The sequence below is a fragment of the Dreissena polymorpha genome, chromosome 4 (assembly GCF_020536995.1).
Source record: "Dreissena polymorpha isolate Duluth1 chromosome 4, UMN_Dpol_1.0, whole genome shotgun sequence".
Classification (NCBI taxonomy): Eukaryota; Metazoa; Mollusca; class Bivalvia; order Myida; family Dreissenidae; genus Dreissena; species Dreissena polymorpha.
In genome coordinates, this window is record NC_068358.1 from 12,739,740 (window position 1) to 12,762,330 (window position 22,591).

The 22,591-nt window shown below is 35.1% G+C and overlaps 1 protein-coding gene across 9 annotated transcripts in view; it reads left to right on the top strand.

Annotated features, from left to right (window-relative positions):
- The first annotated feature begins 53 nt into the window (after positions 1–53).
- LOC127877418 (anoctamin-4-like) overlaps positions 54–22,591 on the top strand; it is an 89,451-nt gene continuing 66,913 nt past the window's right edge. For 2 of the 9 annotated variants that reach the window (XM_052423279.1, XM_052423280.1), the window contains exons 1-2: positions 56–457; positions 1,799–1,852. In XM_052423279.1, the coding sequence (XP_052279239.1) occupies positions 406–457; positions 1,799–1,852 (106 nt within the window). In that variant the 5' untranslated portion in view covers positions 56–405. Of the gene's footprint in view, positions 458–1,798; positions 1,853–5,933; positions 6,072–17,719; positions 17,897–22,591 lie in introns of those variants that run through there. The other 7 variants (XM_052423278.1, XM_052423277.1, XM_052423281.1 and 4 more) reach the window with 7 other exon arrangements.

Here is a 22,591-nt window from a genome sequence, read left to right on the forward strand (position 1 = left end):
TGTAGTTGTTCGGTGTTATTCCGATTAGACTGGTACCTTGGTACCTTATTAAAACAAATAATACCAGCAAACGGCTAACTTCGCCAAATATAGTTTACCTTATTTACTTTACCAACTCAAGCGTAACAAATCTGGTTTCGTTTAGAAGAAACGGTGTCAGACAGTAGTCTAATAATATTATTGTATCAAGTAATCAAGTATTGTGGAATATTAAAAATCATATTGTTTTTCAGTCTGTTATTTAACTCGGCATCGATTGTTTGAATGTTTCATTTTATGTATTTGGGTGGGGTCACTGATGTTGTGCGTGAGTGACTGCATTTTGTAAACATAGAGACGTTTAAGTTTTCGTTTTATGGCATGCGCTGACGGCTGTGAAGTGTTTGGCAGTTGATGTTGTAAACTATGGATCATCAAACAATAGGATTTGATCTTGTAAATGACAATGGCAATGCAGGTAACATAAATGCTTTCACTTTTATTTATGTATTTGCAAAATTTAAAGTACGGTAGCGTAGTGGGGACATACACTCCTTTTTGCCTAACTCGTTTGCACAACATACTTATTGGAGTCATTCGCAGGAATGACTTACAAACTTGTTCCCACAAGTTGAATATGTTGTGGAACGACTTATTAACTAAGGCTCGATTGGTCTCGGGTACTACTTACTCTGGGTACTTTTAATGTAGGGTTACTCGCCCTTAAGAGTCGATTTTTTCTTTTGAGTCAGACATTTTTATCATCGTAGTTTGCAAAGATCAGTATTGTTTCGCATGATATGTGACTTTTTAATGAAAACCACCTTTCATACTCAAAATAATTTAAATTTCTAAGTAAAATGTTATCAAATATATTATCTCATGATGAATTTGGATTCGGTACAGTATTAATAACTTTTGGTGACTGTAAGTTCAAAATTGTGAATTATCGATCATCTAATTTCCATCTGCATTTTGGTCAGATTCATTTCACCGCATTTGCAAATGACTTGATATTGAAAACATTACCTTATCCTGTAATAATGGAAGGTTATGTCTGTGGTTTGCTCTGTTATATAGATTTTACAGCAAAAAATGTGTTACAACTCAATTAGCCCTTAAGAAGAACGAAATTTGCCCTTGCGGCGAACAATACGTGTTTACCTACTGGCAGAGGAATACGGATAAACCGTAAATTCATTCCGATAAAATTATCATGACTCAATTTATAAAGAATCTCTTAGCTCACAAACAACAAGAATCATATCATGTAATTTGTTTTATCTTTTTATTTTTGTACTTTTCTTTGTAACCGCCTGACTGCCAGTGCTACTGCTCCGGTGTTGGAGTTTGGATAGGCACTTAAAGTGTTTACAAAATAATAAATTTATAAATTCAACACATTCAGGAATGTATCTGTGAATTTGGCATTATATTAAATATAGTGAATGAATAACCAAATAAATGCTAAATACAAATATGTGTCTGTGTTAAGGGCGAATGAGCCAATTCAATAGCCTGCGACAATAGGTATTTTAAATCAGCTTTTTTTCAATGAACATAAGCTGGGAACCAAATAATTATTGGAAAACAAAAATAGATTCATAAGATGTGATACCGGTACTAAAAGCCTGCACGAGCTGAGTCCAGGCTAAATTGATCACTAAAGCTTGTCAACGTAGGCTAATACCATTAACCTGTCCGACTCAACGGCGAGTTACCCTACTTTATATGTTACCACATACCTGATGACATGATTTACTTTTGTACTGCATTGGTGTAAACAAATTATTTTTATTTTTCATGAAAAATACTATAGGACGTTCCAAACACGTTACACAACTTACATACAGACCGTTGCCAGCAGCAGTTTGTAAGTTTACTGATACACTGTAGTTAGTAAACCTTTCACCTACCTGTTCCACTGTTGTTATGCATGTTTTGTGGGTACAAGTTATATGCTTTGACACTTACATGTATAGTGGATTCCATCACATGGCTGTATGGCTTTTGTCAATGAATAGATTATATACATGACGTATATCTTTTGTTGTGCATGCTTCATCAAGGATATTCATTAGTGATTACTATGTGTGGCATTGTGTGCCCATGCAGTTGTCAAGCACCAGAACATTTGCACTAGGTCCCGTAACATTTTGTCTGAAATCTTAATACTGCCCTGTTAGCAGGAAGTGTTGAAAGAACAAATGTGGTCATGCAACCATGTTCTGCGCTTTAACATTCAGATACACATTTTTACACATTTGTAGTCCTTTAGAAAAAATAACTATTTATTAGTTTCAAGTTTTGAAGGCTTCATTTCCAACCCAAAGATACTAATGGGCACCAAACACCTGGTTGCAACTTAGTTCCATTTTCACTAATCTTCTGAGCTGGACAGATGTAAAATGTTAGCGAACAATCCTACACAGTCATGGTGTTCATTTAAACATTATGTAAATTTTAAGAGTTTTAAATCAACAGTTGAATATCAGCAGTATTTCTAACTGATCAGAACCAAAAGCTTCAAATGCAACCCTTAAATTTTTCTCTGATCAATCCTGATATTTTCTCTGTTCAACCCTGATTATTATCCCCACGTTTTTCGAAGAAAAAGTGGGGATATTGTGGTGATGTGCGTCTGTCCGTCCGTCCTGGCCACCAGCTCCTCCTACACTATTAGCACTAGAACCTTGAAACTAACATACATGGTAGCTATGAGCATATGTGCGACGGTGACAGTGACGGAATTTTGATCTGACCCCTGGGTCAAAAGTTAGAGGGTTAAGGGCGGGGCCGGGTCAGAGATTTTCACTCATTTTTTAAAAGTTATTTTACATAAACTTCTTCATTTACTTCAGATTGATACTGAGCCTCTCTTATGACAATACGGTCAATCTCAACTATGCATGGCCCCATTACCAAACCTGGGGCGCCCCGGCCACATAGGCCACGCCCACCCAAAATTGCCTTTTACTATAATTTTTTAATTTCTACACCGATTCACTTCAAATTGATACTGAACCTCTCTTATGACAATACGGTCAATCTCAACTATGCATGGCCCCATTACCAACCCTAGGGCACCCCGCCAACATAGGCCACGCCCACCCAAAATTGCCTTTTACTATAATTTCTTCATTTTTACACCGATTTACTTCAAATTTTTACTGAACCTCTCTTATGACAATATGGTCAATCTCAGCTATGCATGGCCCCATTACCAACCCTAGGACGCCCCGCCCACATAGGCCACGCATACCCAAAATTGCCTTTTACTATAATTTCTTCATTTCTACACCAATTCACTTCAAATTGATACTGAACCTCTCTTATGACAAAACAGTTAATCTCAACTATGCATGGCCCGATTACCAACCCTGGGGCCCCCTGCCCACATAGGCCACGCCCACCCCAAATTGCCTTTTACTATAATTTCTTCATTTCTACACAGGTTCATTTCAAATTGATACTGAACCTCTTTTATGACGATACAGTCGATCTCAACTATGCATGGCGCCATTACCAACCCTGGGGCGCCCCGCCCTCATAGGCCACGCCCACCCAAAATTGCCTTTTACTATAATTTCTTCATTTCTACACCAATTAACTTCAAATTGATACTGAACATCTCTTATGACAATGCGGTCAATCTCAACTATGTATGGCCCCATTACAAATCCTGGGGCGCCCCACCCATAATAGGCCATACCCACCCAAAAATTGTCTTTTACTATAACTTCTTCATTTCTACACCGATTCACTTCTAATTGATACTGAACTTCTCTTATGACAATACGGTCAATCTCAACTATGCATGGCCCCATTACCAACCCTAGGACGCCCCTGGGTCAAACATGCGGCGTGGGGATACGCGTCGGCCTCTGCCGCGCCATTTCTAGTTTGCAATTAAACCAATGAAGCTAATTTTGTCTAAAGCTATGACTCAATCATTGATTATAAATGCACATGTTTTAGAAGTGAAACTGCATGACTTTAAATGTCACAGTGAATAGAAACAACTGTTACAGTTCTTTTTCCAGTTTGGGAATGAGGCCAGGTCCCTTTGGATTAGGAAAAATAGTGTCCTTTTTACCGTAAATACACGAATATAATACGCACTTTTTTACCTGCAGAATTTTTCTTCAAGTAGTGGGTGCGTAGTACGTGTATTATAAGAATGTAGAGCAGAACAAAATTTTGCTGTGAAAATTTTCAACTTAATCATTGTTTTTCCATGCATGTCAGCCATTTTGAATTACACCATTACATCAAAGGGGGGCAACTGTGCTTACGGTAATTGTCATGGCTACACGGTATATATAACAATACATGCTAAATAAACCAACCATGGGTATTATAGATATATAATAATAATAGTGAAGCAGATGCTTAATAACGCCACATTGGTTTGCTATTTTCACAACACAAAAATATATTGACACATTTTTTCAGAAATGAGAGCGGCATGGCTGATTTCGGACACTGTTTTTCTAGTGCGTATTTTACTCGGATTTTCAATTTTTACAGATAAATTTGGACCAAACTTGGGTGTGCGTAGTTTACACGAGGGCGTATTATATTCGTGTATTTATAGTACTTAAGTTGTGAAATAACTGTTGTTGGTTTTTGCCTTTATATAAATGCTTACAGAGCTTGATGGGATATCAGGCGCTCATCATTAGTTGCTACCCCCCACCCGACTGCTACCCCCCCCCCCTAACACACAGCTAACGCTACCAACTAAAAATTGTCCATTTGTTAATAAATGTATATTCTTAAGCTTCTTAAATTACATTGTTGGGTTTTGTTATTGTGTATAATAACAATGGAAGATTTTGAGGGTTTTTGGGGGTTGAAGTTTGGGGAGGGGGTAGCAGTGGGGGGGGAGGGTAGCAACTTACACTGAGTGCCTGAGGATGCGAGATTAACTTAATTTTGAGATTTAAATTTTAAAAAACAACACTTTTGGGGTGGAGGGACATTCCATTTAGAGTGTTTAGATCCCATTTGTTTATTTTTTCATTGGGAATGGGTCCTTCTACAGTCCCCAACTTTGAATTAAATAACACACTGAACAATAGTTGTTTATTGACTTGCATTCCTGTGATATCTTATTTTTCTTATGATACTTGCAATGCATGATGTTTTAATTGTGTAAGAATTGCACAATCTGATGACTTGCGCAGTTCTCTTCTTTTTTTTACCCATCAAGCTGTCACATTATATCTAATACTAGCATGGTTGCAAGTTTGCCTGCTTGGTTGTATTGATCATTCTCAGGTAACTGCTTTAATATTATCACTATGGCTACTTTATTGGCCGTCGTCTTGACATCAGTCTGTAACTAACTTGAAAAATGCTGAATGACCTGGTTGATAGTGATACAAATTGTGTGTAGACAAACAAGGATTACACAACCAAACTATGTGTTTCGCTGAGGGTCATTGTGTTATTTTATTTTCAAAATAAATATGGAAACGAAGTATATCCTAAATATGGACTGTCTTAGAGCTCAGTGTGATGCATTATTTATTTGATTATTGGTTTGTGTTGTTTGGCAATATTGTAACAGTTATTGTGGAAGAGATTTTTCAGTCAATAAACTGTCAGTGCAATAACATATTTTTTATTTACATGACTTTTGTGTTTTACCAATATTATATTAAATATAGATGATATAAACAATTTTGAATGTAAAATTTCATTTCCTATCAAAACCTGTATCATGCAGATTGCATATCCATTTTTTGACAACTAATTAAGTCATTAATCATTTAAACAATGTCCTTACCTGCTTTTGATAAAATCTTTTTTGGCATGTAATTTATAATTATTCAATGTTTAAGTTTGACAACTGATAACACCATTGTTGCAACTGAATGATTATCATTATGATGAAGTAATCAGTACCTATTGTTGATATTTACATTTTGAATACTTCAACAGTAATATTAAATCATGACTGTTTTATTATGGTGTGTTCTGAAGTGAAGTAGTATAGTATAATAACAAAAATGTGTGGAAAACTTAATTGACTTTTGTGAAATATCCAACTAATAATAATTCCTTAGAAATGTGGTCTAATTCAGGTATGTAGATTTATTTTATAGATGTACATGTCCTGGTATTTAGTATTTTACCCTTTACCACTTAAATGTAGATACGTCTTTACGTGCATTTGTAGTCGGCTAAAACACGGTATTGGTGCTCATAGTAGTCTCACTCACCTAAAAAATTGAAATTGTAGATACAGCATTTCCTTGGTGTTATTTTTAAAGCTCAAGGTATCGCCTACTCAAATCAAGTTGAATTTTATTTGATCATGCATGCATTATTTTTTTATCTAACATTTTCATCCTATGGTATAATACAAGTTACAGACACTACACTAGTCATATAACATACAAGAAAAACATAGCAGAACTTCAAAACTTCAGATATTTTCACTTTAACATCAACTACAGGTTATAAACTGTTGAAATAAAGCAAAAAACCAAAAGTGATTACTATCTTAACAAAAAAAATCAAAGCATTAATTAATCAGGTATCAGACCAAAAGAGAACCAAGCAAGAAACTTTTCTATAACTTTTATTATAGACCCACAAGATAGCTAATTAGGCATTTGTCTGAAACCAGGAAGTATATTCAAACAAAATAAATCGAAACAATTGGTTTGAAAAAGCATAAGTTTGCATAAAAGGTAGAATTGCATGCTCATAAGTTTGGTTACAGACACTACCAAAATATATGATTCCAAAAACAGTTGCAGAATGGCATAAAGCATTAAAAAATGCACTATAAAAGCAAGTTAACATAAAAACAGTGACTTGAACATTATATCAAATGATTTTTGATCTGTTAGAATTTTAGTTAAAACACATTTTTTGTGTACATGATCTGAGTTGGTTACAGACACTACACATGGGGTAACAATAGCTGTCCAGGAGACGTGTAGCTTGACAATTCTCAGTGCTGGGCACATACAAGTCAAAGAAGACTAATCTGACATTATGAGTTTGGCATCTGATATGAATTGGCACACCTGTATAGAGTTTCAAATTAATATAATCTAGAATTTCATTATGCAGCAATAAGCATTACCAAATAATGTGCGGAAAACTTTCCAAACATTTCAGTGTAAAAAAAAATGTAATTTTGCAAGCAGCAAATCAGTGATGTATTTATAACCCTTTGTTACTCTAGCTATCAAGATAATCACAGAGAAGTTTAAGCTTTAAGTAATGTTTGCACTGAATTTGAATTTGCGAAGTCCACTTTCACTTAATGGATCTAAGTGCGCTATAAACAAGATGACATCTATTGATTCCTGTAAACAGTCATCTCTTCCAGGCCAAATTTGCTTAACTTTCAAAATAAATGTATTTCAATCTGATTTCTGTTCCAAAGCAAACACTAAAATGTCCTTTGATTCCATTCTTTTGCTCTAGCCTAGCAGCTACGAAGGCATCATAGTTGTATTTTAGCTTCTCATATTTTCGTTTGTTCTCCCAATGCTTAACCTTCATGCAGCCAAACCTAGTCTTATTTTTTATTTTATGCTTTCGGTTGGTTTATAGAGAAATATCAGTGAATTAAAACTGATCATTTCACTATTTCAAACAGTGAAAATTATCAGTGAAAATTATCGATAATTTTCACTGTTTCCTGTGAAATGACGTCATTGTTTTACGAAATGACGTCATTATCGCAGCGAAATTCTTTAGTTAAACTCTTTATAAATGTATATAAACTGTAAAAAAAGCATAAAATAAAAAGAAAATTTGTTGGATTCGGTGGAATATCGATTTTAATTCACTCGTGATCATAGAAAAAATATATTTTCACTCGTGGCTGCGCCACTCGTGAAAATATTATTTTATATGATCACGAGTGAATTAAAATCGATAATCCACCGAATCCAACAAATATCCTCTATATCTTTTCTTTTTTGCTTGATTTATCTTTGCTTCCTGAAACAAGAACGGAAACAAAATTCATTTTCCTTTCTTCAAAGTTTCTGCTACTAATTAAAGTATAAGAATGTAAATTTATATACATGTAGTGTTAAGCATACAGTGCACATGTCTTCATTGATCCATTCATAAGCAAAGGAAATGATTAAATGCAGCCATTTGGATCAAAGTAAAAAACAGAAGTTACTTCAGACATGGTTAAAACTCATCACTTTAGCTTTAAAAATGATTTCATATGCTCTTTGATAGCATGAACAATAAGAAGTTAAATGTGTAGGCATTGTAGAGTCTGTAACCATATGACCATCAAAACAAACTGTTTGATATTGTGTCTGATCTCAGTAAATTCTCAAATGGTTTTGTTTGGATTTACTGTTCTCATGATATTTAATGCAAAAAACTATGTTTCCAATTGCTTATTCTAGGAGATCATTGAAAAAAATGCCAGTTTATAGAAAGCTACACTGATAAGACAATTTATTTACATTATTATGATAAATATTTCAAATTTCAGACAGAAAATGTCTAAATAATGCACCTTAGACATCAGCAATGTAATACAAAATACAATTTTGTTTCATTTTACTCACATATAACAAAAAAGGTTTAAGGCTTACAGAAGGAAGTTATTGGTTACAGACACTACGAATTTTAGCGTAGCATAATCAAAATGGTAGATACATACCTGAGTCATTACAAGAGGTTTGCTCTTGTCTTCTCTCCATATTAAAGGGTTGTATCATTGTAAAGAACACAGACATGTTTAGATAAATCATTTTAGAAAAAGAAAATCAGGTTATATTGTTCCTAAATAAATTGTTCATATAATTATTCCACAAGAATGCTTACAATATTTCATCCCAAGAGGTCTTGCTTTACCTTTTTTTGCACATTAATCTATTGCACAATGTATGATGTAACATTCCAACATAAAAGATGGAAGTTTCTCATGAGTTAAAACAAAATATTTATGAGAAATAGAACAGGGATTTTTTTCCTTCATTTTTTACACATTTTTGTTACAGTGTCTGTAACTTTTTTTTTATTGAGTTGCTGTTTTTTAATCGTACAATACAGCACCACCAATTTTGGCCAACTTGGACATCACATGGATACACATGAGCCAATGTAGGATTTATACTTTTCCATAATGAAACAACAAAATTATTGCCATATAAACTTGTAAAGGTTACAGACACTACAAAATTTAGAACTGGAAAGTTTGACAAAGAACAAGCTCTCATTCGAATATCTTTGCTAGAAATGTGATTTAAATGGTTTAACTACTTATTATAATATACAGTCGAGTTCCAGATGTCAATAAAAGTTATAATTAATGTCATTTTGTACACAATGTTGGCATATAACAACAGATTAGTGTTTGAATTTCAGTGTTGAAACAAAACTTCTACTGACGGTATTTTGCTTATAAAATCCATAATATTTTACCGATTTCTTTAATTCAAGAAGCAACATTTGCAGGATAGAATTCTGAATAAAACCAGACCAATAAATGCACAATTTCAGTATGATATTTCGAGAATTCTCTATTTTGTATTCAAGCTTTTTTCGAGTGAGACTGCATAACGCTCAAAAATGGCCATTTTTAGAGCTTGTTTCCATGCATATCTCAAGAATGGGTTACACAAATCTCTTGAAATTTTCAGGAAAGTAAGAGAGGTATATGCCAGGCTTACCAATCTTTAATATTGGTTCTTATCGTGTTTACTTTTTCTTTTTCATGCATATAACATGAAAATTCCCTTATGAGCACCAATACCGTGTTTTAGCCGAGTCTCTAAGTAAGTTGTATTTTATTAAGACCTTTTCTACTAGATTAAACTTTTTAAGGCATCATCTCCAAACCTTAGATACTGATGAGCAGCAAACAGCATAAAACCTGAACAAACTGTGAGTTACTCGCAGGCTGTTATGGTTTTATGCTGTTTGCACATTTTCACTTTGCTTCTTAGTGAGAAAGGGTTGATAATGGTTATTTTAATTGTTAACTTCTACTGTACAAATACAAAATGTCGAAGCATTTCACTTAGTAATTACAATTATGAAAACATACATGTACATGAATGTCACAGTGTGATGGACTTGCATATAAATTTAAAGATAGACTATTTTATAAACCAATTTCCATTTAAAGCTTTTCAACCTTGAAAGCATGCCATGTGTGTTTTATTACTCTATAATACATGTTATTGCACTGCATTTTGTCAACAATCCCTATACCAGTTGTGTCTTTCGATCATGATGATAAATTTACATAAAATTACTGTTTCATACCACAAACTTTTACAATAATAATTAAAATTAAAGTGGCTAAACAGGGCTTTTTTGGCCCGATTTTATAGCCGAAATTTTGGCAAATTTTCCTAATCACAAAAAGTATACTTTTTCCCAAAATTTGCTAAAAAATTCCCAATTGGGAAATAAACGCTAATGACATCGGCTGTTTTGCTTTTTAACAAAGCGTAGTCCAATCCGGTCTCGTACGGGTTTTAGACTATACCTCGATTTGGATAATGTTGGCATTATTCGTGTGCAGGATATTCTCTGTGTTGTGCACCGTGCTAATATTATATTTGTGGTGAAATTCCAGCATTTTGTGATTCGGCTGAATGGAAAACAAAGATGTCTCGCAATTCGAAATATTACCTGAACAAGAGCTGTCACCATAGGATGACTTATGCCCCCTTTAAACGCTTGATAGAAGTTCGTGAGCTTTTTTTTCGAAACCTAAACGCAGATTTCAAAACCTAAACCCGCACCCTAATATCAAGGTCAAGGTCACAGGGGTCAAAATTTGTGTGCGTATGGAAAGGCCTTGTCCATATACACATGGATGCCAAATATGAAATTGCTTTCTGAAGCAACATAGAAGTTATGAGCATTTTTGAAACCTAAACGCAAAGTGTGACGGACAGACGGACGGACAGACAGTCCGATCACTATATGCCCTCCTTCGGGGGCATAAAAAGATTCCTAAGCAAAAACCTGGCAACAACGAAAACTGTTTATTTTTTTAAGCAAGCGTCATTAAATAAACAAATATCGTCAAGAAGTCCAAGTCTACCCATTGAAACTCCTTCCAATGTTAATAAAAGTAATTTACTAACAAGTGACTCTTTTGCATCGTCATCATGGATTTCCGAAAGCAATTAAAGTGCTGACTGATATTTAACATGTTGGAAGCTGCTGAGTAGTTCTCCAGAAGAAGATGAAGCGCCTCCTAATAAAATGGTGCCTGATGTGACTGAAGTGTTTGTGTGAGCTTATTATGTGGAAAACTGTTGATCATGATGGTGTTTGTGGTGTTTGTGATCAAAGATGCTGAACTCATTCATGTAGTTTTAAATCCCAATTTATATTCCCAATGTCTTGAAAATGCCGATAAAATTCCAAATTTCAAAGCCGTGGGCTATCTTTCCAAAAAGCTGAAAAAAAGCACTGCTAAAGTTTCATTAACTTGTGTGTTCAGAGATCACATGTATAACATTGTATGTTAAGATTATAACATCTTCTGAGGTATTGTGAACATTTTTGTATTGAAAACTGTTCCTTAAATGCAACACAAAGACGTTTTTCGCATCTTACCGTAATTCAGGGAATTGTTGCCATAGTGCCACATCATCTGGTATTTTTTGTCTCACCTCATTATGCATGTGATATTCATAATATTCATGGTTTGAAACAAGCCTTTGAACTAATGTGATGGTAATTGGTGAAGACATTAGTTAATGCCTTTGGGACTGAGCAGGGAAATCAGACAAACCAGTAAAATAAATGCCATATTTGCAGTAGAGCTGCAAAGATTCACCAACAGCTCGATTCGATTTCGATTTCAGACACTCCGATACCGATTTTTTCGATTCGATTCATCTTCAAACCTAGTTTTATCATATATTCACTCTTATGCCTCAAAATTAACATTTCTGTTCAAATGATATTTCAATAAAACACATAAAAAATAATAGCAAATTAGGACTCAATTTTAATATAAAACTTCTGACTAAAAGATTGTGTTGATTACACAATAATATAAAAAAAATAAGCATAAGAACGTATCTGGAATCAGTTAAATGGTAGTATTATCACTATTATACTTTTACCCAAAACCGCTATAAGCATGTCTACCATTGTGCCATGACAGCATCACCGGTTACCTGTAGGACAAATCACATTCTCTAATAAACTTAACAAAACTCCAACAGAAAGATAACTACTTTCTGGCTGGCGACTTGAGTAGTTGCACTTGTGCGACCTCTTAGTCTTGGTCTTGCTAAATCAACGTTATGTTTGCGTTGACATATTGCATTAGATTAGTGGTTGAGCCGGACTTAGCGTACGCCACATCCGCGAAGCACAGTTTACACTTTGCTTTATCGGTAGGGTTACCATCCCGAAACCCAAAATACTGCCACACTTTTGATTTTAGCTTCTTAGGCGCATCTGATAATTTCAATTTGTCGGCAACAACTTGTTCAGCCATTTTGACGCTTTTTCCGAAAGTAGACCATAACGGGCTTATTGATTGGATGACTAAAGTAATAAGCAACCAATGGCGCGCGTCGTAATTACAGGTAAAGATAAAACCTACACCTTTCTGTAGCAATAGGCAGAATACAGCGCGCTTTACGTATCTATGTATTTATATGTATATATGTTAAAGAATTGAATCGAATTTGGTAGGTTTGGTATCGATATCGAATCGATTTTCGATGAATCGGATGGAATCGTTGCAGCTCTAATTTGCAAGAATTTACATCAGATGCCTTTAAAGGATTATTCTAATGAAGCACATTCATGCTTTTTATGCATTAGTTTCACTGCTTTAACCCAGCAAATTATATGATGATGTTTCTAGCATTAATATTTTATTAATGAAATTTATTCAGAACAACATATATAGAGAAATTGACAAAACAAGAAACAAAATATTCATGAACCAGTATTTCACCATTAAAAATCTCATTTGAACCCTGAAATGTTCAGAAGCAGGGTCATTAAAATGACACCTGTTGACTGTTGTTCTAAATGGATTGAAATCCCTGCTCTCTATCATAACCTTATATTTACTGCTGCTTTTTACACTCGTATATCATTTGTTTATGCCCTCGAAGGAGGGTATATAGTGATCACACAGTCACTGTCCGTCCGTCCATCTGTCCCTCTGTCCGTAACACTTTGCATTTAAGTTTAAAAAAATGCTCATAACTTCTATGCAGCTTGAGATGTAATATTCATATTTGGTATGCATGTGTATATGGATAAGGCCTTTCCATACGCACACAAATTTTGACCCCTTTGACCTTGACATTAAACCAAGGGTTTGCGTTTAGGTTTTGAAAAATGCGTTTAGGTTTCGAAAAATGCTCATAACTTTTGACAAAGCGTGTATCGGGGGCATATATATCATCCAATGGAGACAGCTCTTGTTTAAATATAAAATGTCCATCCTGTCATTGTTTTCAACATGTAAGTGGTCCTTAGCTTTCTCACAGGGAAGTGCACTGTACTGTGACAACATTGCAACTTAGAATCTCTGAGTCTGCTGAATGCGTTAAACATTTGTAGGATTCAGTTGATGAAATAGTTTCTATGGCCATCTAAGAAGGGTATTTGTCACTTTCAGGATCTGATATACATGTAGAAGGCAGAATACCTCACACTAATCAACAACCCCCCACAATTTACATATGGCTATCCCCTCTTTTTCCGCGTAGCAGTTACATTAAGCCAGCTTTTCACCTTACCTGACCTTTGTAAGTGTCCAATAAAATTCAAATAAAATTTCCCGCGGCTAGGTACGAATCAATACACTTCATTTATTTCATTGGCTGATTTGAGTATACCACCAGAACATTGGAAACATCAGCGTCTCTTAACACTGTTTTACTGCATGAAACAATTTTATCTCTAATGAAAAGGCTTAATAGATAGAACAGTTTTACACTCAATTCTCGACATCAATACAGTTTGTGCGTGCACCTTTAATTTTCAGCGGATTGTCAGCGCAAAAGCGTTTATACTTAAAGGCTATGTTCTCATATCAGGGTCTTCCCCAGGCCATTTAAGCGCCCCTTGCCGGGGCGCTTGAATTTCGAAATCAGAGTCCCCGGGGCGCTTGAAATTTTCCGATCAGTGTATTCTTCAGTAAAAGAAAGTGGAGATTGTCCAAAAAAATCAAGGTTTCCCTATCAGTGTATCAATATTCCCTGTTTTAAAAGAGCACTCGGTACCTACTTTCACAAGTAATCGCCATAAACACCACATGGGGTAATGGATAATCCACTGATAAGAGAATAGCATGACGCACATATCGATTATTCTAGCCACATTACACGGTCATTTAATGCTGACAAGGATGTATCTGGTAACTTTCCAGTCGTCAAACTGTGAAGTTCATCGTCCAATCGGTTACGCGAATGCTTATGAGGGCGGGGTTAACTATCGACCATTATTTTTGATTGACGTCGGGCATGAAGTAAGAGTTTATTGCAGCTTGATTAGCAAGAAGTTGTACCATTTGAGTAATATAAAACCGGTAATTAGTACAGTACAGAACATTAAAGACGGTTTCGGGCATCATCATCACACCTTTTTACTGTAAACAAGTGTTACCTATGACTCATAATTAATACGAGAAATTAATTGCAAGTGGTAAACAATTAATTATTATAGCGAGTAAGTTGTGCAAATGACTCCCAGTTACAATTATGTGATAACAATTAATTTAATTCCAGTACATGTATATTTCATATGTCCATTTATAGAACTGATTCACCTCGTTTTTCTGACATTTATTCGACACGTAATGCGCTTTAACAAATTTTCGTTGAATTAATTACGCACACTTGTAAATGTTTTGTCCGATAATCGATAGTTAGAATACTGATGATGGCAACCGGCCATGATCCTCGTGGACAATGTGAATTTCATGCATAATTCCGTCAAAACATTCATTCGACTCGTAAAGTGTGTAAACAAATTATCGTTGAATTTATAACGCAACGATTAATATTTGTTGAAATCTCAAATGGGAATAATTAAATTTTAAATCCGAAACCCATTACCGTAAGTCGATGTTAACGCGTTTTTAATCCGAAACACACTTCCGAATGTAAATGTTACCGCAACGTTAAATATTTTTGCTTCAAATTAGCAGTGCAAATTTATTTTGTGTCGAATCTTTTTCTCAATTAAAAAGAGAAAATTATGCAGCATGTACAACGTCGCGTCTATTGCATACAAATGGCGTGTATTGAGCGTTTTAACAAGAACACAACAGGTCAGGGGATTGACGCATATTCAGAGGCAATATTTCATCAAATCTATAAAAAGTCACTCAAAAAATGGCAAGGTTTGTGTTAAAGAAATAACTGAAAGCTTTTATCGTAAATATTTACCAGAAAGAGATTGATAAAAACAGAATAAACGGGATTATCGGGTAATATATAGAAACTTGAAAAATAGTAAGTATACAGTAATAGAGTCGGGTTGAAACGGATGTATTGGGGAATCGTTCGAGTTGGGATTTTACTATCTGTGCGAAAAGTTTTAAAACAATTATACAATTTAAAAAAAATATATTTTTAAATGACTGGGGGATTTTTTTGAAGAGTCATAGCGCACCAAATGACGTCTTTTGACGCTGTTTTTTTTATAGTTATAACGCACCACAGAACGTGAATTGACACGTTAAATTTTTAAAAAATCAACGTCCGGAGGGGACACCCCTCCCGAACCCACCCCGGGGCGCCTGAACAAATTCCTGGGGAAGGCACTGCATATTTAGTACTTACTTCCATATTTTTGTCAACATGTTAAATGATGATGTAAAAGTATACAGAGCAGTGGAAGCGAGGCCTCACTTTAATGCATTACATTTCAACCCGCAAGGTATCTGGTCAATTCGCGGCCAGTGTGTGAATATCAGAGTTTATATACAGGTCATCACCGGAGTTCGCGGCCAGTAAAATAATCGTTATATAATAAAGACGCTATCCGTGAACTAGGTGACCTGGAATTTTCTTTAGACCAGAAATATGTTAAATGAAGATATTCAGCAATATAATTATAGTATGTCAATAATAGATTCTTAATGTGTTTTCAACAATACAATGATGCATATTATTTTTTATTAATTTAATAATAATTATTCCACCATATGTATTAAGCATGAGCGCAATGATTCTCGATACTGTTAATAATCGAATCAAATAGCAATGCCCGACAAACCACTATAACAGATTTGTTAGAAGAACGCGCCTATAAATACGGATACTTCGTGTGTGGCCGGTTGACTCATATGTTTTAATTTCACTTCCATTCTTCGTTTGGTTTTCTGTTTTGTATTTATAGGTTTATGACCAGCAATATGTAATAATGTAAAATAAGCTGCGAAAACTCTGTGTAACATCCCGTACTGCGTGTGATGCAGCTAAGAACTGCACAGAAAAAGACATTCGCTATCCTTGATCTCATTCATTGAACTATCAACGCCGTAATATCTTTTTAAAAGATATTTCTTGTTTATATTAGCCTCTTTACTTCCAATTGTCTTCCATTAACTAATGGTTAGCTGCTAATAACCCCATATTCCCCTTCATCGACCTTGACAGCCTACCCATTATAAGGCCCATGCCCCCTCAACTCATCCCCTCTCCACCATAAAGTCCATGATCCTCTTGCTTAATTATCTCCAAATGACAGTAACCCACTACAACCTCCATCTGAATTGCATCATCAACTTGTTATTGCTGAGTCCATATTCACAAATCCATTCTTAGATTTGAGAATATAGAATATAAAATAGGTTCAGCGTTAGAATATATTCAGTCTACAATTGTCTTAAATAATAAATTGTTCTAAATGAAAAATTGTATAATCAGAGTCATATTGTTTTGTTTTGTACCATTTGAACAACACACCTAGAAGAATATCCTTTATTTTAAGACTTAAGTCTTAGCATCTACATGTATTGGTGAAAACAGCACCCTTGAGTCTTATTCTGCCCTATTGCAGTTAACAAATACATACATCAAAGTTTCTCCACTCTAGAGACCTATCTTAAGTTCCTGCTTTATGAGTGTATTCTCTGGGAATGTAAAAGATATATATTCGAATAAATCTCCACTTCATATAAGCTGTGAATCAGATGAACCGCACATAACCCAGAAGTGTAAACATTAAATAGTGTTTATACAAAAATTTCTTGCCAAGTCCATGTCTAATAATGCTATTTAGTGTCTTAACCCATTTATGCCTAATGGACTCTCCCATCCTTCTAAATTGGATCAATTTATTTCCAAAATTAGGGATGTCTAGTAATATTTATTTCTATATTAAAAATATTTCTTACAAAAATTCTTTAAAGAAAACAGCATAGAACCAAATGAGACGCCGCATCATGCGGCGTCTCATCTGGGTCTACGCTGTTTGCCAAGGCCTTTTTTCTAGAGGCTAGGCATAAATGGGTTAATCAGCTTTTTCAGATGGGTCTGGCCAATATTATAAAAAATTCTGCCTATAATTTCTGTTATCTGCATGGTCACTTGAAGAGCATATACTGATAGACATTTTTGTTGGAATGTTTTTTTTAAGTAATGCATGCACTATTCAAAGTTGTTGCCTTTAATTGTGCATTTTCATATGCATGAGATTAAAAAAAATGTTGTGTTTTATTTGTCATCTGTTTCTGCTTGTCAGAAGTTTGTTTGCCAACCATTAGTAACTCACTGATAACACTGTTTGGGTCAACTGAGAACATAATACCAGAAATATCTCTCTGTAGTCTGGGCGTATGTTCACAATATTCCTAATTTGTATGGTTTTAAATTGTGTGTTGGATAAAAATTGATAAACGTTCAACTATTGTCTCATTAATTACACAATAAGTGTTCACTGGAACTTTATAAGAGGTGTAGAGGTAATGTATGTTTTCATGATTAAATAGGTGTAAATATAGTAAATAGAACTTATTATAATGTATAACTATATGTAAATGTATTTTTCATGTTTGCACAGATCTTGCATACCTACATAAGAGATATTCTAAAGATAAAAAGTGTTGGCAATATTCCTGGGCTATCTTATACAAGACTGAACATTTACGGTAAATCATGAATGTAATAATCTCTAATTATATATATAGCTCACCTGAGCACAGTGCTGATGGTGAGCTTTTATGATAATGGTATTGTCTATCCTGCATAAGTGTGATAGATGCGTCAAATTTTCCTTTTTACAACTTCTCCTTAACCCTTTGACAGGTATGAAAATTTTTCCTGTTAATAATCCTTGGGTGACCATCTTTCAAAGGTGTTCAAATCAATTCAGTCACAAATTTTAAAAGGAAAACTTCTCAGATCTTCGACACTATAATCACAAGTGTCAAGGCTTTAAAACATTACATGTGTAACATATCGTTTAGTGGTAAAAACTTCTGAACAGCAAGGTTTTGGATTTGGCATTTTATATAACATTATAAATTTAAATTTAAACATAAAATATAAAACCTGGTTTATTTAAACAGATATTATTTGACATTTATGTATAAATTGTAAATATAGTTTATGGATTGGACTGTTCAATATACAAACTGTGAAATCTCCACATATTATATTTGTGGAAATTCTCAAATTTGACAGAGATCACTTAGAATTTTCATTCCTTGAGGTTTGCAATATGAAACATATCAGCTGAAAACTCAACACATGCAACATTTCTGGTTATAAATATTATTGGCGTGCTTTCTTTAGCATAAATTGCAAGTTTGACAGAGCTTGCAATAACATTTATTTTAAGACCTGCATTTCTAAAAGGTTTTTATAAATTTGAGATTTGGCTGCTCCACCGTGAGTGGGCACTGAAAATTGTTTTAGTGGACACTTGGCATGTTGATTTAATATATGTCTTTGATACTAGTAAACTGAAAAGCAAATTTCCAGATAAGTTTATTTGAACAAGTAGAGAGTGAATTTATGTACAATAGATGACATCTTTTTAAGTTTTGTGATTGTCTCCAAAGGGAACCAACAATTTTGATGCTTTATAACAGACAAGTTGCACCAAATGCACAATCAGTCCAAATTCATTTCTACAATTATTTGCAAGTTTACTCAAACATGGCATTCTTGCTTTTCGGGGCATGTTTCCTTATATGGCTATAGTAAAACCTTGTTTGAACACTATAGAGGCCTCATTTATTGTCCAATCTTCATGAACTTTGGTCAGAAGATTGGTCTCAATGATATCTTGGTTGAGTTCGAAAATGGTTAAGTTTGCTTGAAAAACATGGCTGCCAAGGGCAGGGCATTTGTTCTTATATGGCTATTGGCTATAGTAAAATCTTGTTAACACTCTAGAGGCCACATTAATCGTCCAATCTTCATGAAACTCGGTCAGAAGATTCATCCCAATAATATCTTGGACAAGTTCAAAAATGATGCCGGTTGGTTGAAAAACATGACCGCCAGGGGGCGGGGCATTTTTCCTTATATGGCTATATAGTAAAACCTTGTTAACACTAATGGTGTCACGTTTAAACGGTCGCGTTTCATGTTTTGATGAAAAACGTTTACCAAAACAGTAAACGTTTAAACGACAGTCAATATCAATATAATAAAAATTGGGGTGCAAATAACGTAGCCGACTAGCCGTACGAAGTATATCGATGAAGAACTGCGAAATACAGGGACTTGCGGTAAATCCAGGCTACCGAATTCGGCAGTAATTTATTTCTGATTGGTTAGCGGATGGCACAAAAATGAATGGAAACTTATGGAAAATCTTCGCTACTTTCCAAAAATCTTACAACTTGGCAATGAAACAGTGCATATGCCGCCATCTTGAAATATTTTAATTGATTGATCAGCAAAGTAAAATACTGCAGTAGAATGTTGAAAAGCAATATTTTAACCAAATTATATATTGATTATGTGTTTGCTACTTAACTGGTTTTTCATTTTCTGCGGTCAGACGATATGCACATTGTATTTCATGTGCAAAATACGTGTCGTTTTCGGAAACAGTATTTTTCATCGATTTTACATTATTTTTCCACGTTCTTTAAATTATTATGCCCCCCTTCAAAGAAGAGGGGGTATATTGCTTTGCACATGTCGGTCGGTCTGTCGGTTGGTCGGTCCGTCCACCAGGTGGTTTCCGGATGATAATTCAAGAACGCTTGGGCCTGGGATCATGAAACTTCATAGGTACATTGATCATGACTCGCAGATGACCCCTATTGATTTTGAGGTCACTAGGTCAAAGGTCAAGGTCACAGTGACCCGAAATAGTCAAATGGTTTCCGGATGATAACTCAAGAACGCTTAGGCCTAGGATCATGAAACTTGATAGGTAGATTGATCATGACTCGCAGATGACCCCTATTGATTTTCAGGTCACTAGGTCAAAGGTCAAGGTCACAGTGACCCAAAAAAGTAAAATGGTTTCCGGATGATAACTCAAAAATGCTTAGGCCTAGGATCATGAAACTAAATAGGTTGATTGATCATGACTCTCAGATGACCCCTATTGATTTTCAGGTCACTAGGTCAAAGGTCAAGGTCACAGTGACCCGAAATAGTAAAATGGTTTCTGGATGATAACTCAAGAACGCTTATGCCTAGGATCATGAAACTTCGTAGGTAGATTGATAATGGCTGGCAGATGACCCCTATTGATTTTCAGGTCACTAGGTCAAAGGTCAAGGTCACAGTGACCCGAAATAGTAAAATGGTTTCCGGATGATAACTCAAGAACCCTTATGCCTAGGATCATGAAACTTCATAGGTACATTGATCATGACTCGCAGATGACCCCTATTGATTTTCAGGTCACTAGGTCAAAAGTCAAGGTCACGGTGTCCCGTAATAGTAAAATGGTTTCCGGATGATAACTCAAGAACTCTTATGCCTAGGATCATGAAACTTGATAGGTAGATTGATCATGACTCGCAGTTAACCCCTATTGATTTTCAGGTCACTATATCAAAGGTCAAGGTCATGGTGACCTGAAATAGTAAAATGGTTTCCAGATGATAACTCAAAAACGCTATTGGCTACGATCATGAAACTTCATAGGTACATTGATCATGACTTGCAGATGACCCCTATTGATTTTGAGGTCACTAGGTCAAGGTCATGGTGACCCGAAATAGTAAAATGGTTTCCAGATGATAACTCAAGAACGCTTATGCATAGGATCATGAAACTTCATAGGTACATTGATCATGACTCGCAGATGACCCCTATCGATTTTGAGGTCACTAGGTCAAAGGTCAAGATCAGGGTGACCCGAAATAGTAAAATGGTTTCCGGATGATAACTGAAGAACGCTTATTGCTAGGATCATGAAACTTAATAGGTACATTGATCATGACTGGCAGATGACCCCTATTGATTTTCAGGTCACTCGGTCAAAGGTCAAGGTCACAGTGACAAAAAACATATTCACACAATGGCTGTCACTACAACGGAGAGCCCATATGGGGGGCATGCATGTTTTACAAACAGCCCTTGTTTTTATAGAATGACGAATACACATATGGTGATACGGATCATGTCTGTTTTATAATATTTTATGGTTTTAATATGACGTCATTGCGCGAATGGGATATGCGCTGAATATTACTTCCGGAAATTACTATTTTCAGTTTGGAAATGAGAATGGTACTTATGCTTTTTAAACGGACATAGGGATACCGTTTAAACGGTAACGTTTCGTTTATTTCATTTCGTTTAAATGTTAAGAAAAATCAGTAATCGTGACACCCTTAGTTAATACACTAGAGGCCACATTTATTTTCCGATCTTCATGAAACTTGGCCAGACGATTCAATGTCTCAATTTCAAATCTATTCAATGGATTTTCTTTAAACTTAGAATACAAACAGATAGCAAGTAGGAGAAGTACAGTGACCAAGAACCATAACTCTACCTTAGTTTTTGAATGATCTCCCTTTATATAATTTCAAAGAAATTTTTTGACCGGAGCCCGCCTTACTCTAAATCTACAGAAGGGATTCACTTCAAATATTAACAGATGGGAAGTAGGAAAAGTGCAGCGACTAAGAACCATAACTCCATCTACCTTAGTTTTTTAATTATCTCCCTTTATTTAATTTCAAAGTTTTTTTGTTGAGAGCATAACTCCAAACCTATTCAATGGATTTACTTTAAACTTAGAATTTAAACAGATGGCAACTAGGAGAAATGCAGTGACCAAGAACCATAACTCTATCTACCTTAGTTTTTGAATTATCTCCCTATATCTAATTTCAAAGTAAATTTTTGTCCGGAGCATAACTCTAAATCTACTGAAGGCATTTACTTGAAACTTAAAATATAAACAGATGGCAAGTAGGAGAAGTGCAGTGACTTAGAACCATAACTCTATCTACCTTAGTTTTTTAATTATCTCCCTTTATTATGCCCCCCTTCGAAGAAGAGGGGATTGCTTTGCTCATGTCGGTCGGTCGGTCCGTCCACCAGGTGGTTGTCAGACGATAACTCAAGAACACTTGGGCCTAGGATCATGAAACTTCATAGGTACATTGATCATGACTTGCAGATGACCCCTATTGATTTTGAGGTCACTAGGTCAAAGGTCAAGGTCACGG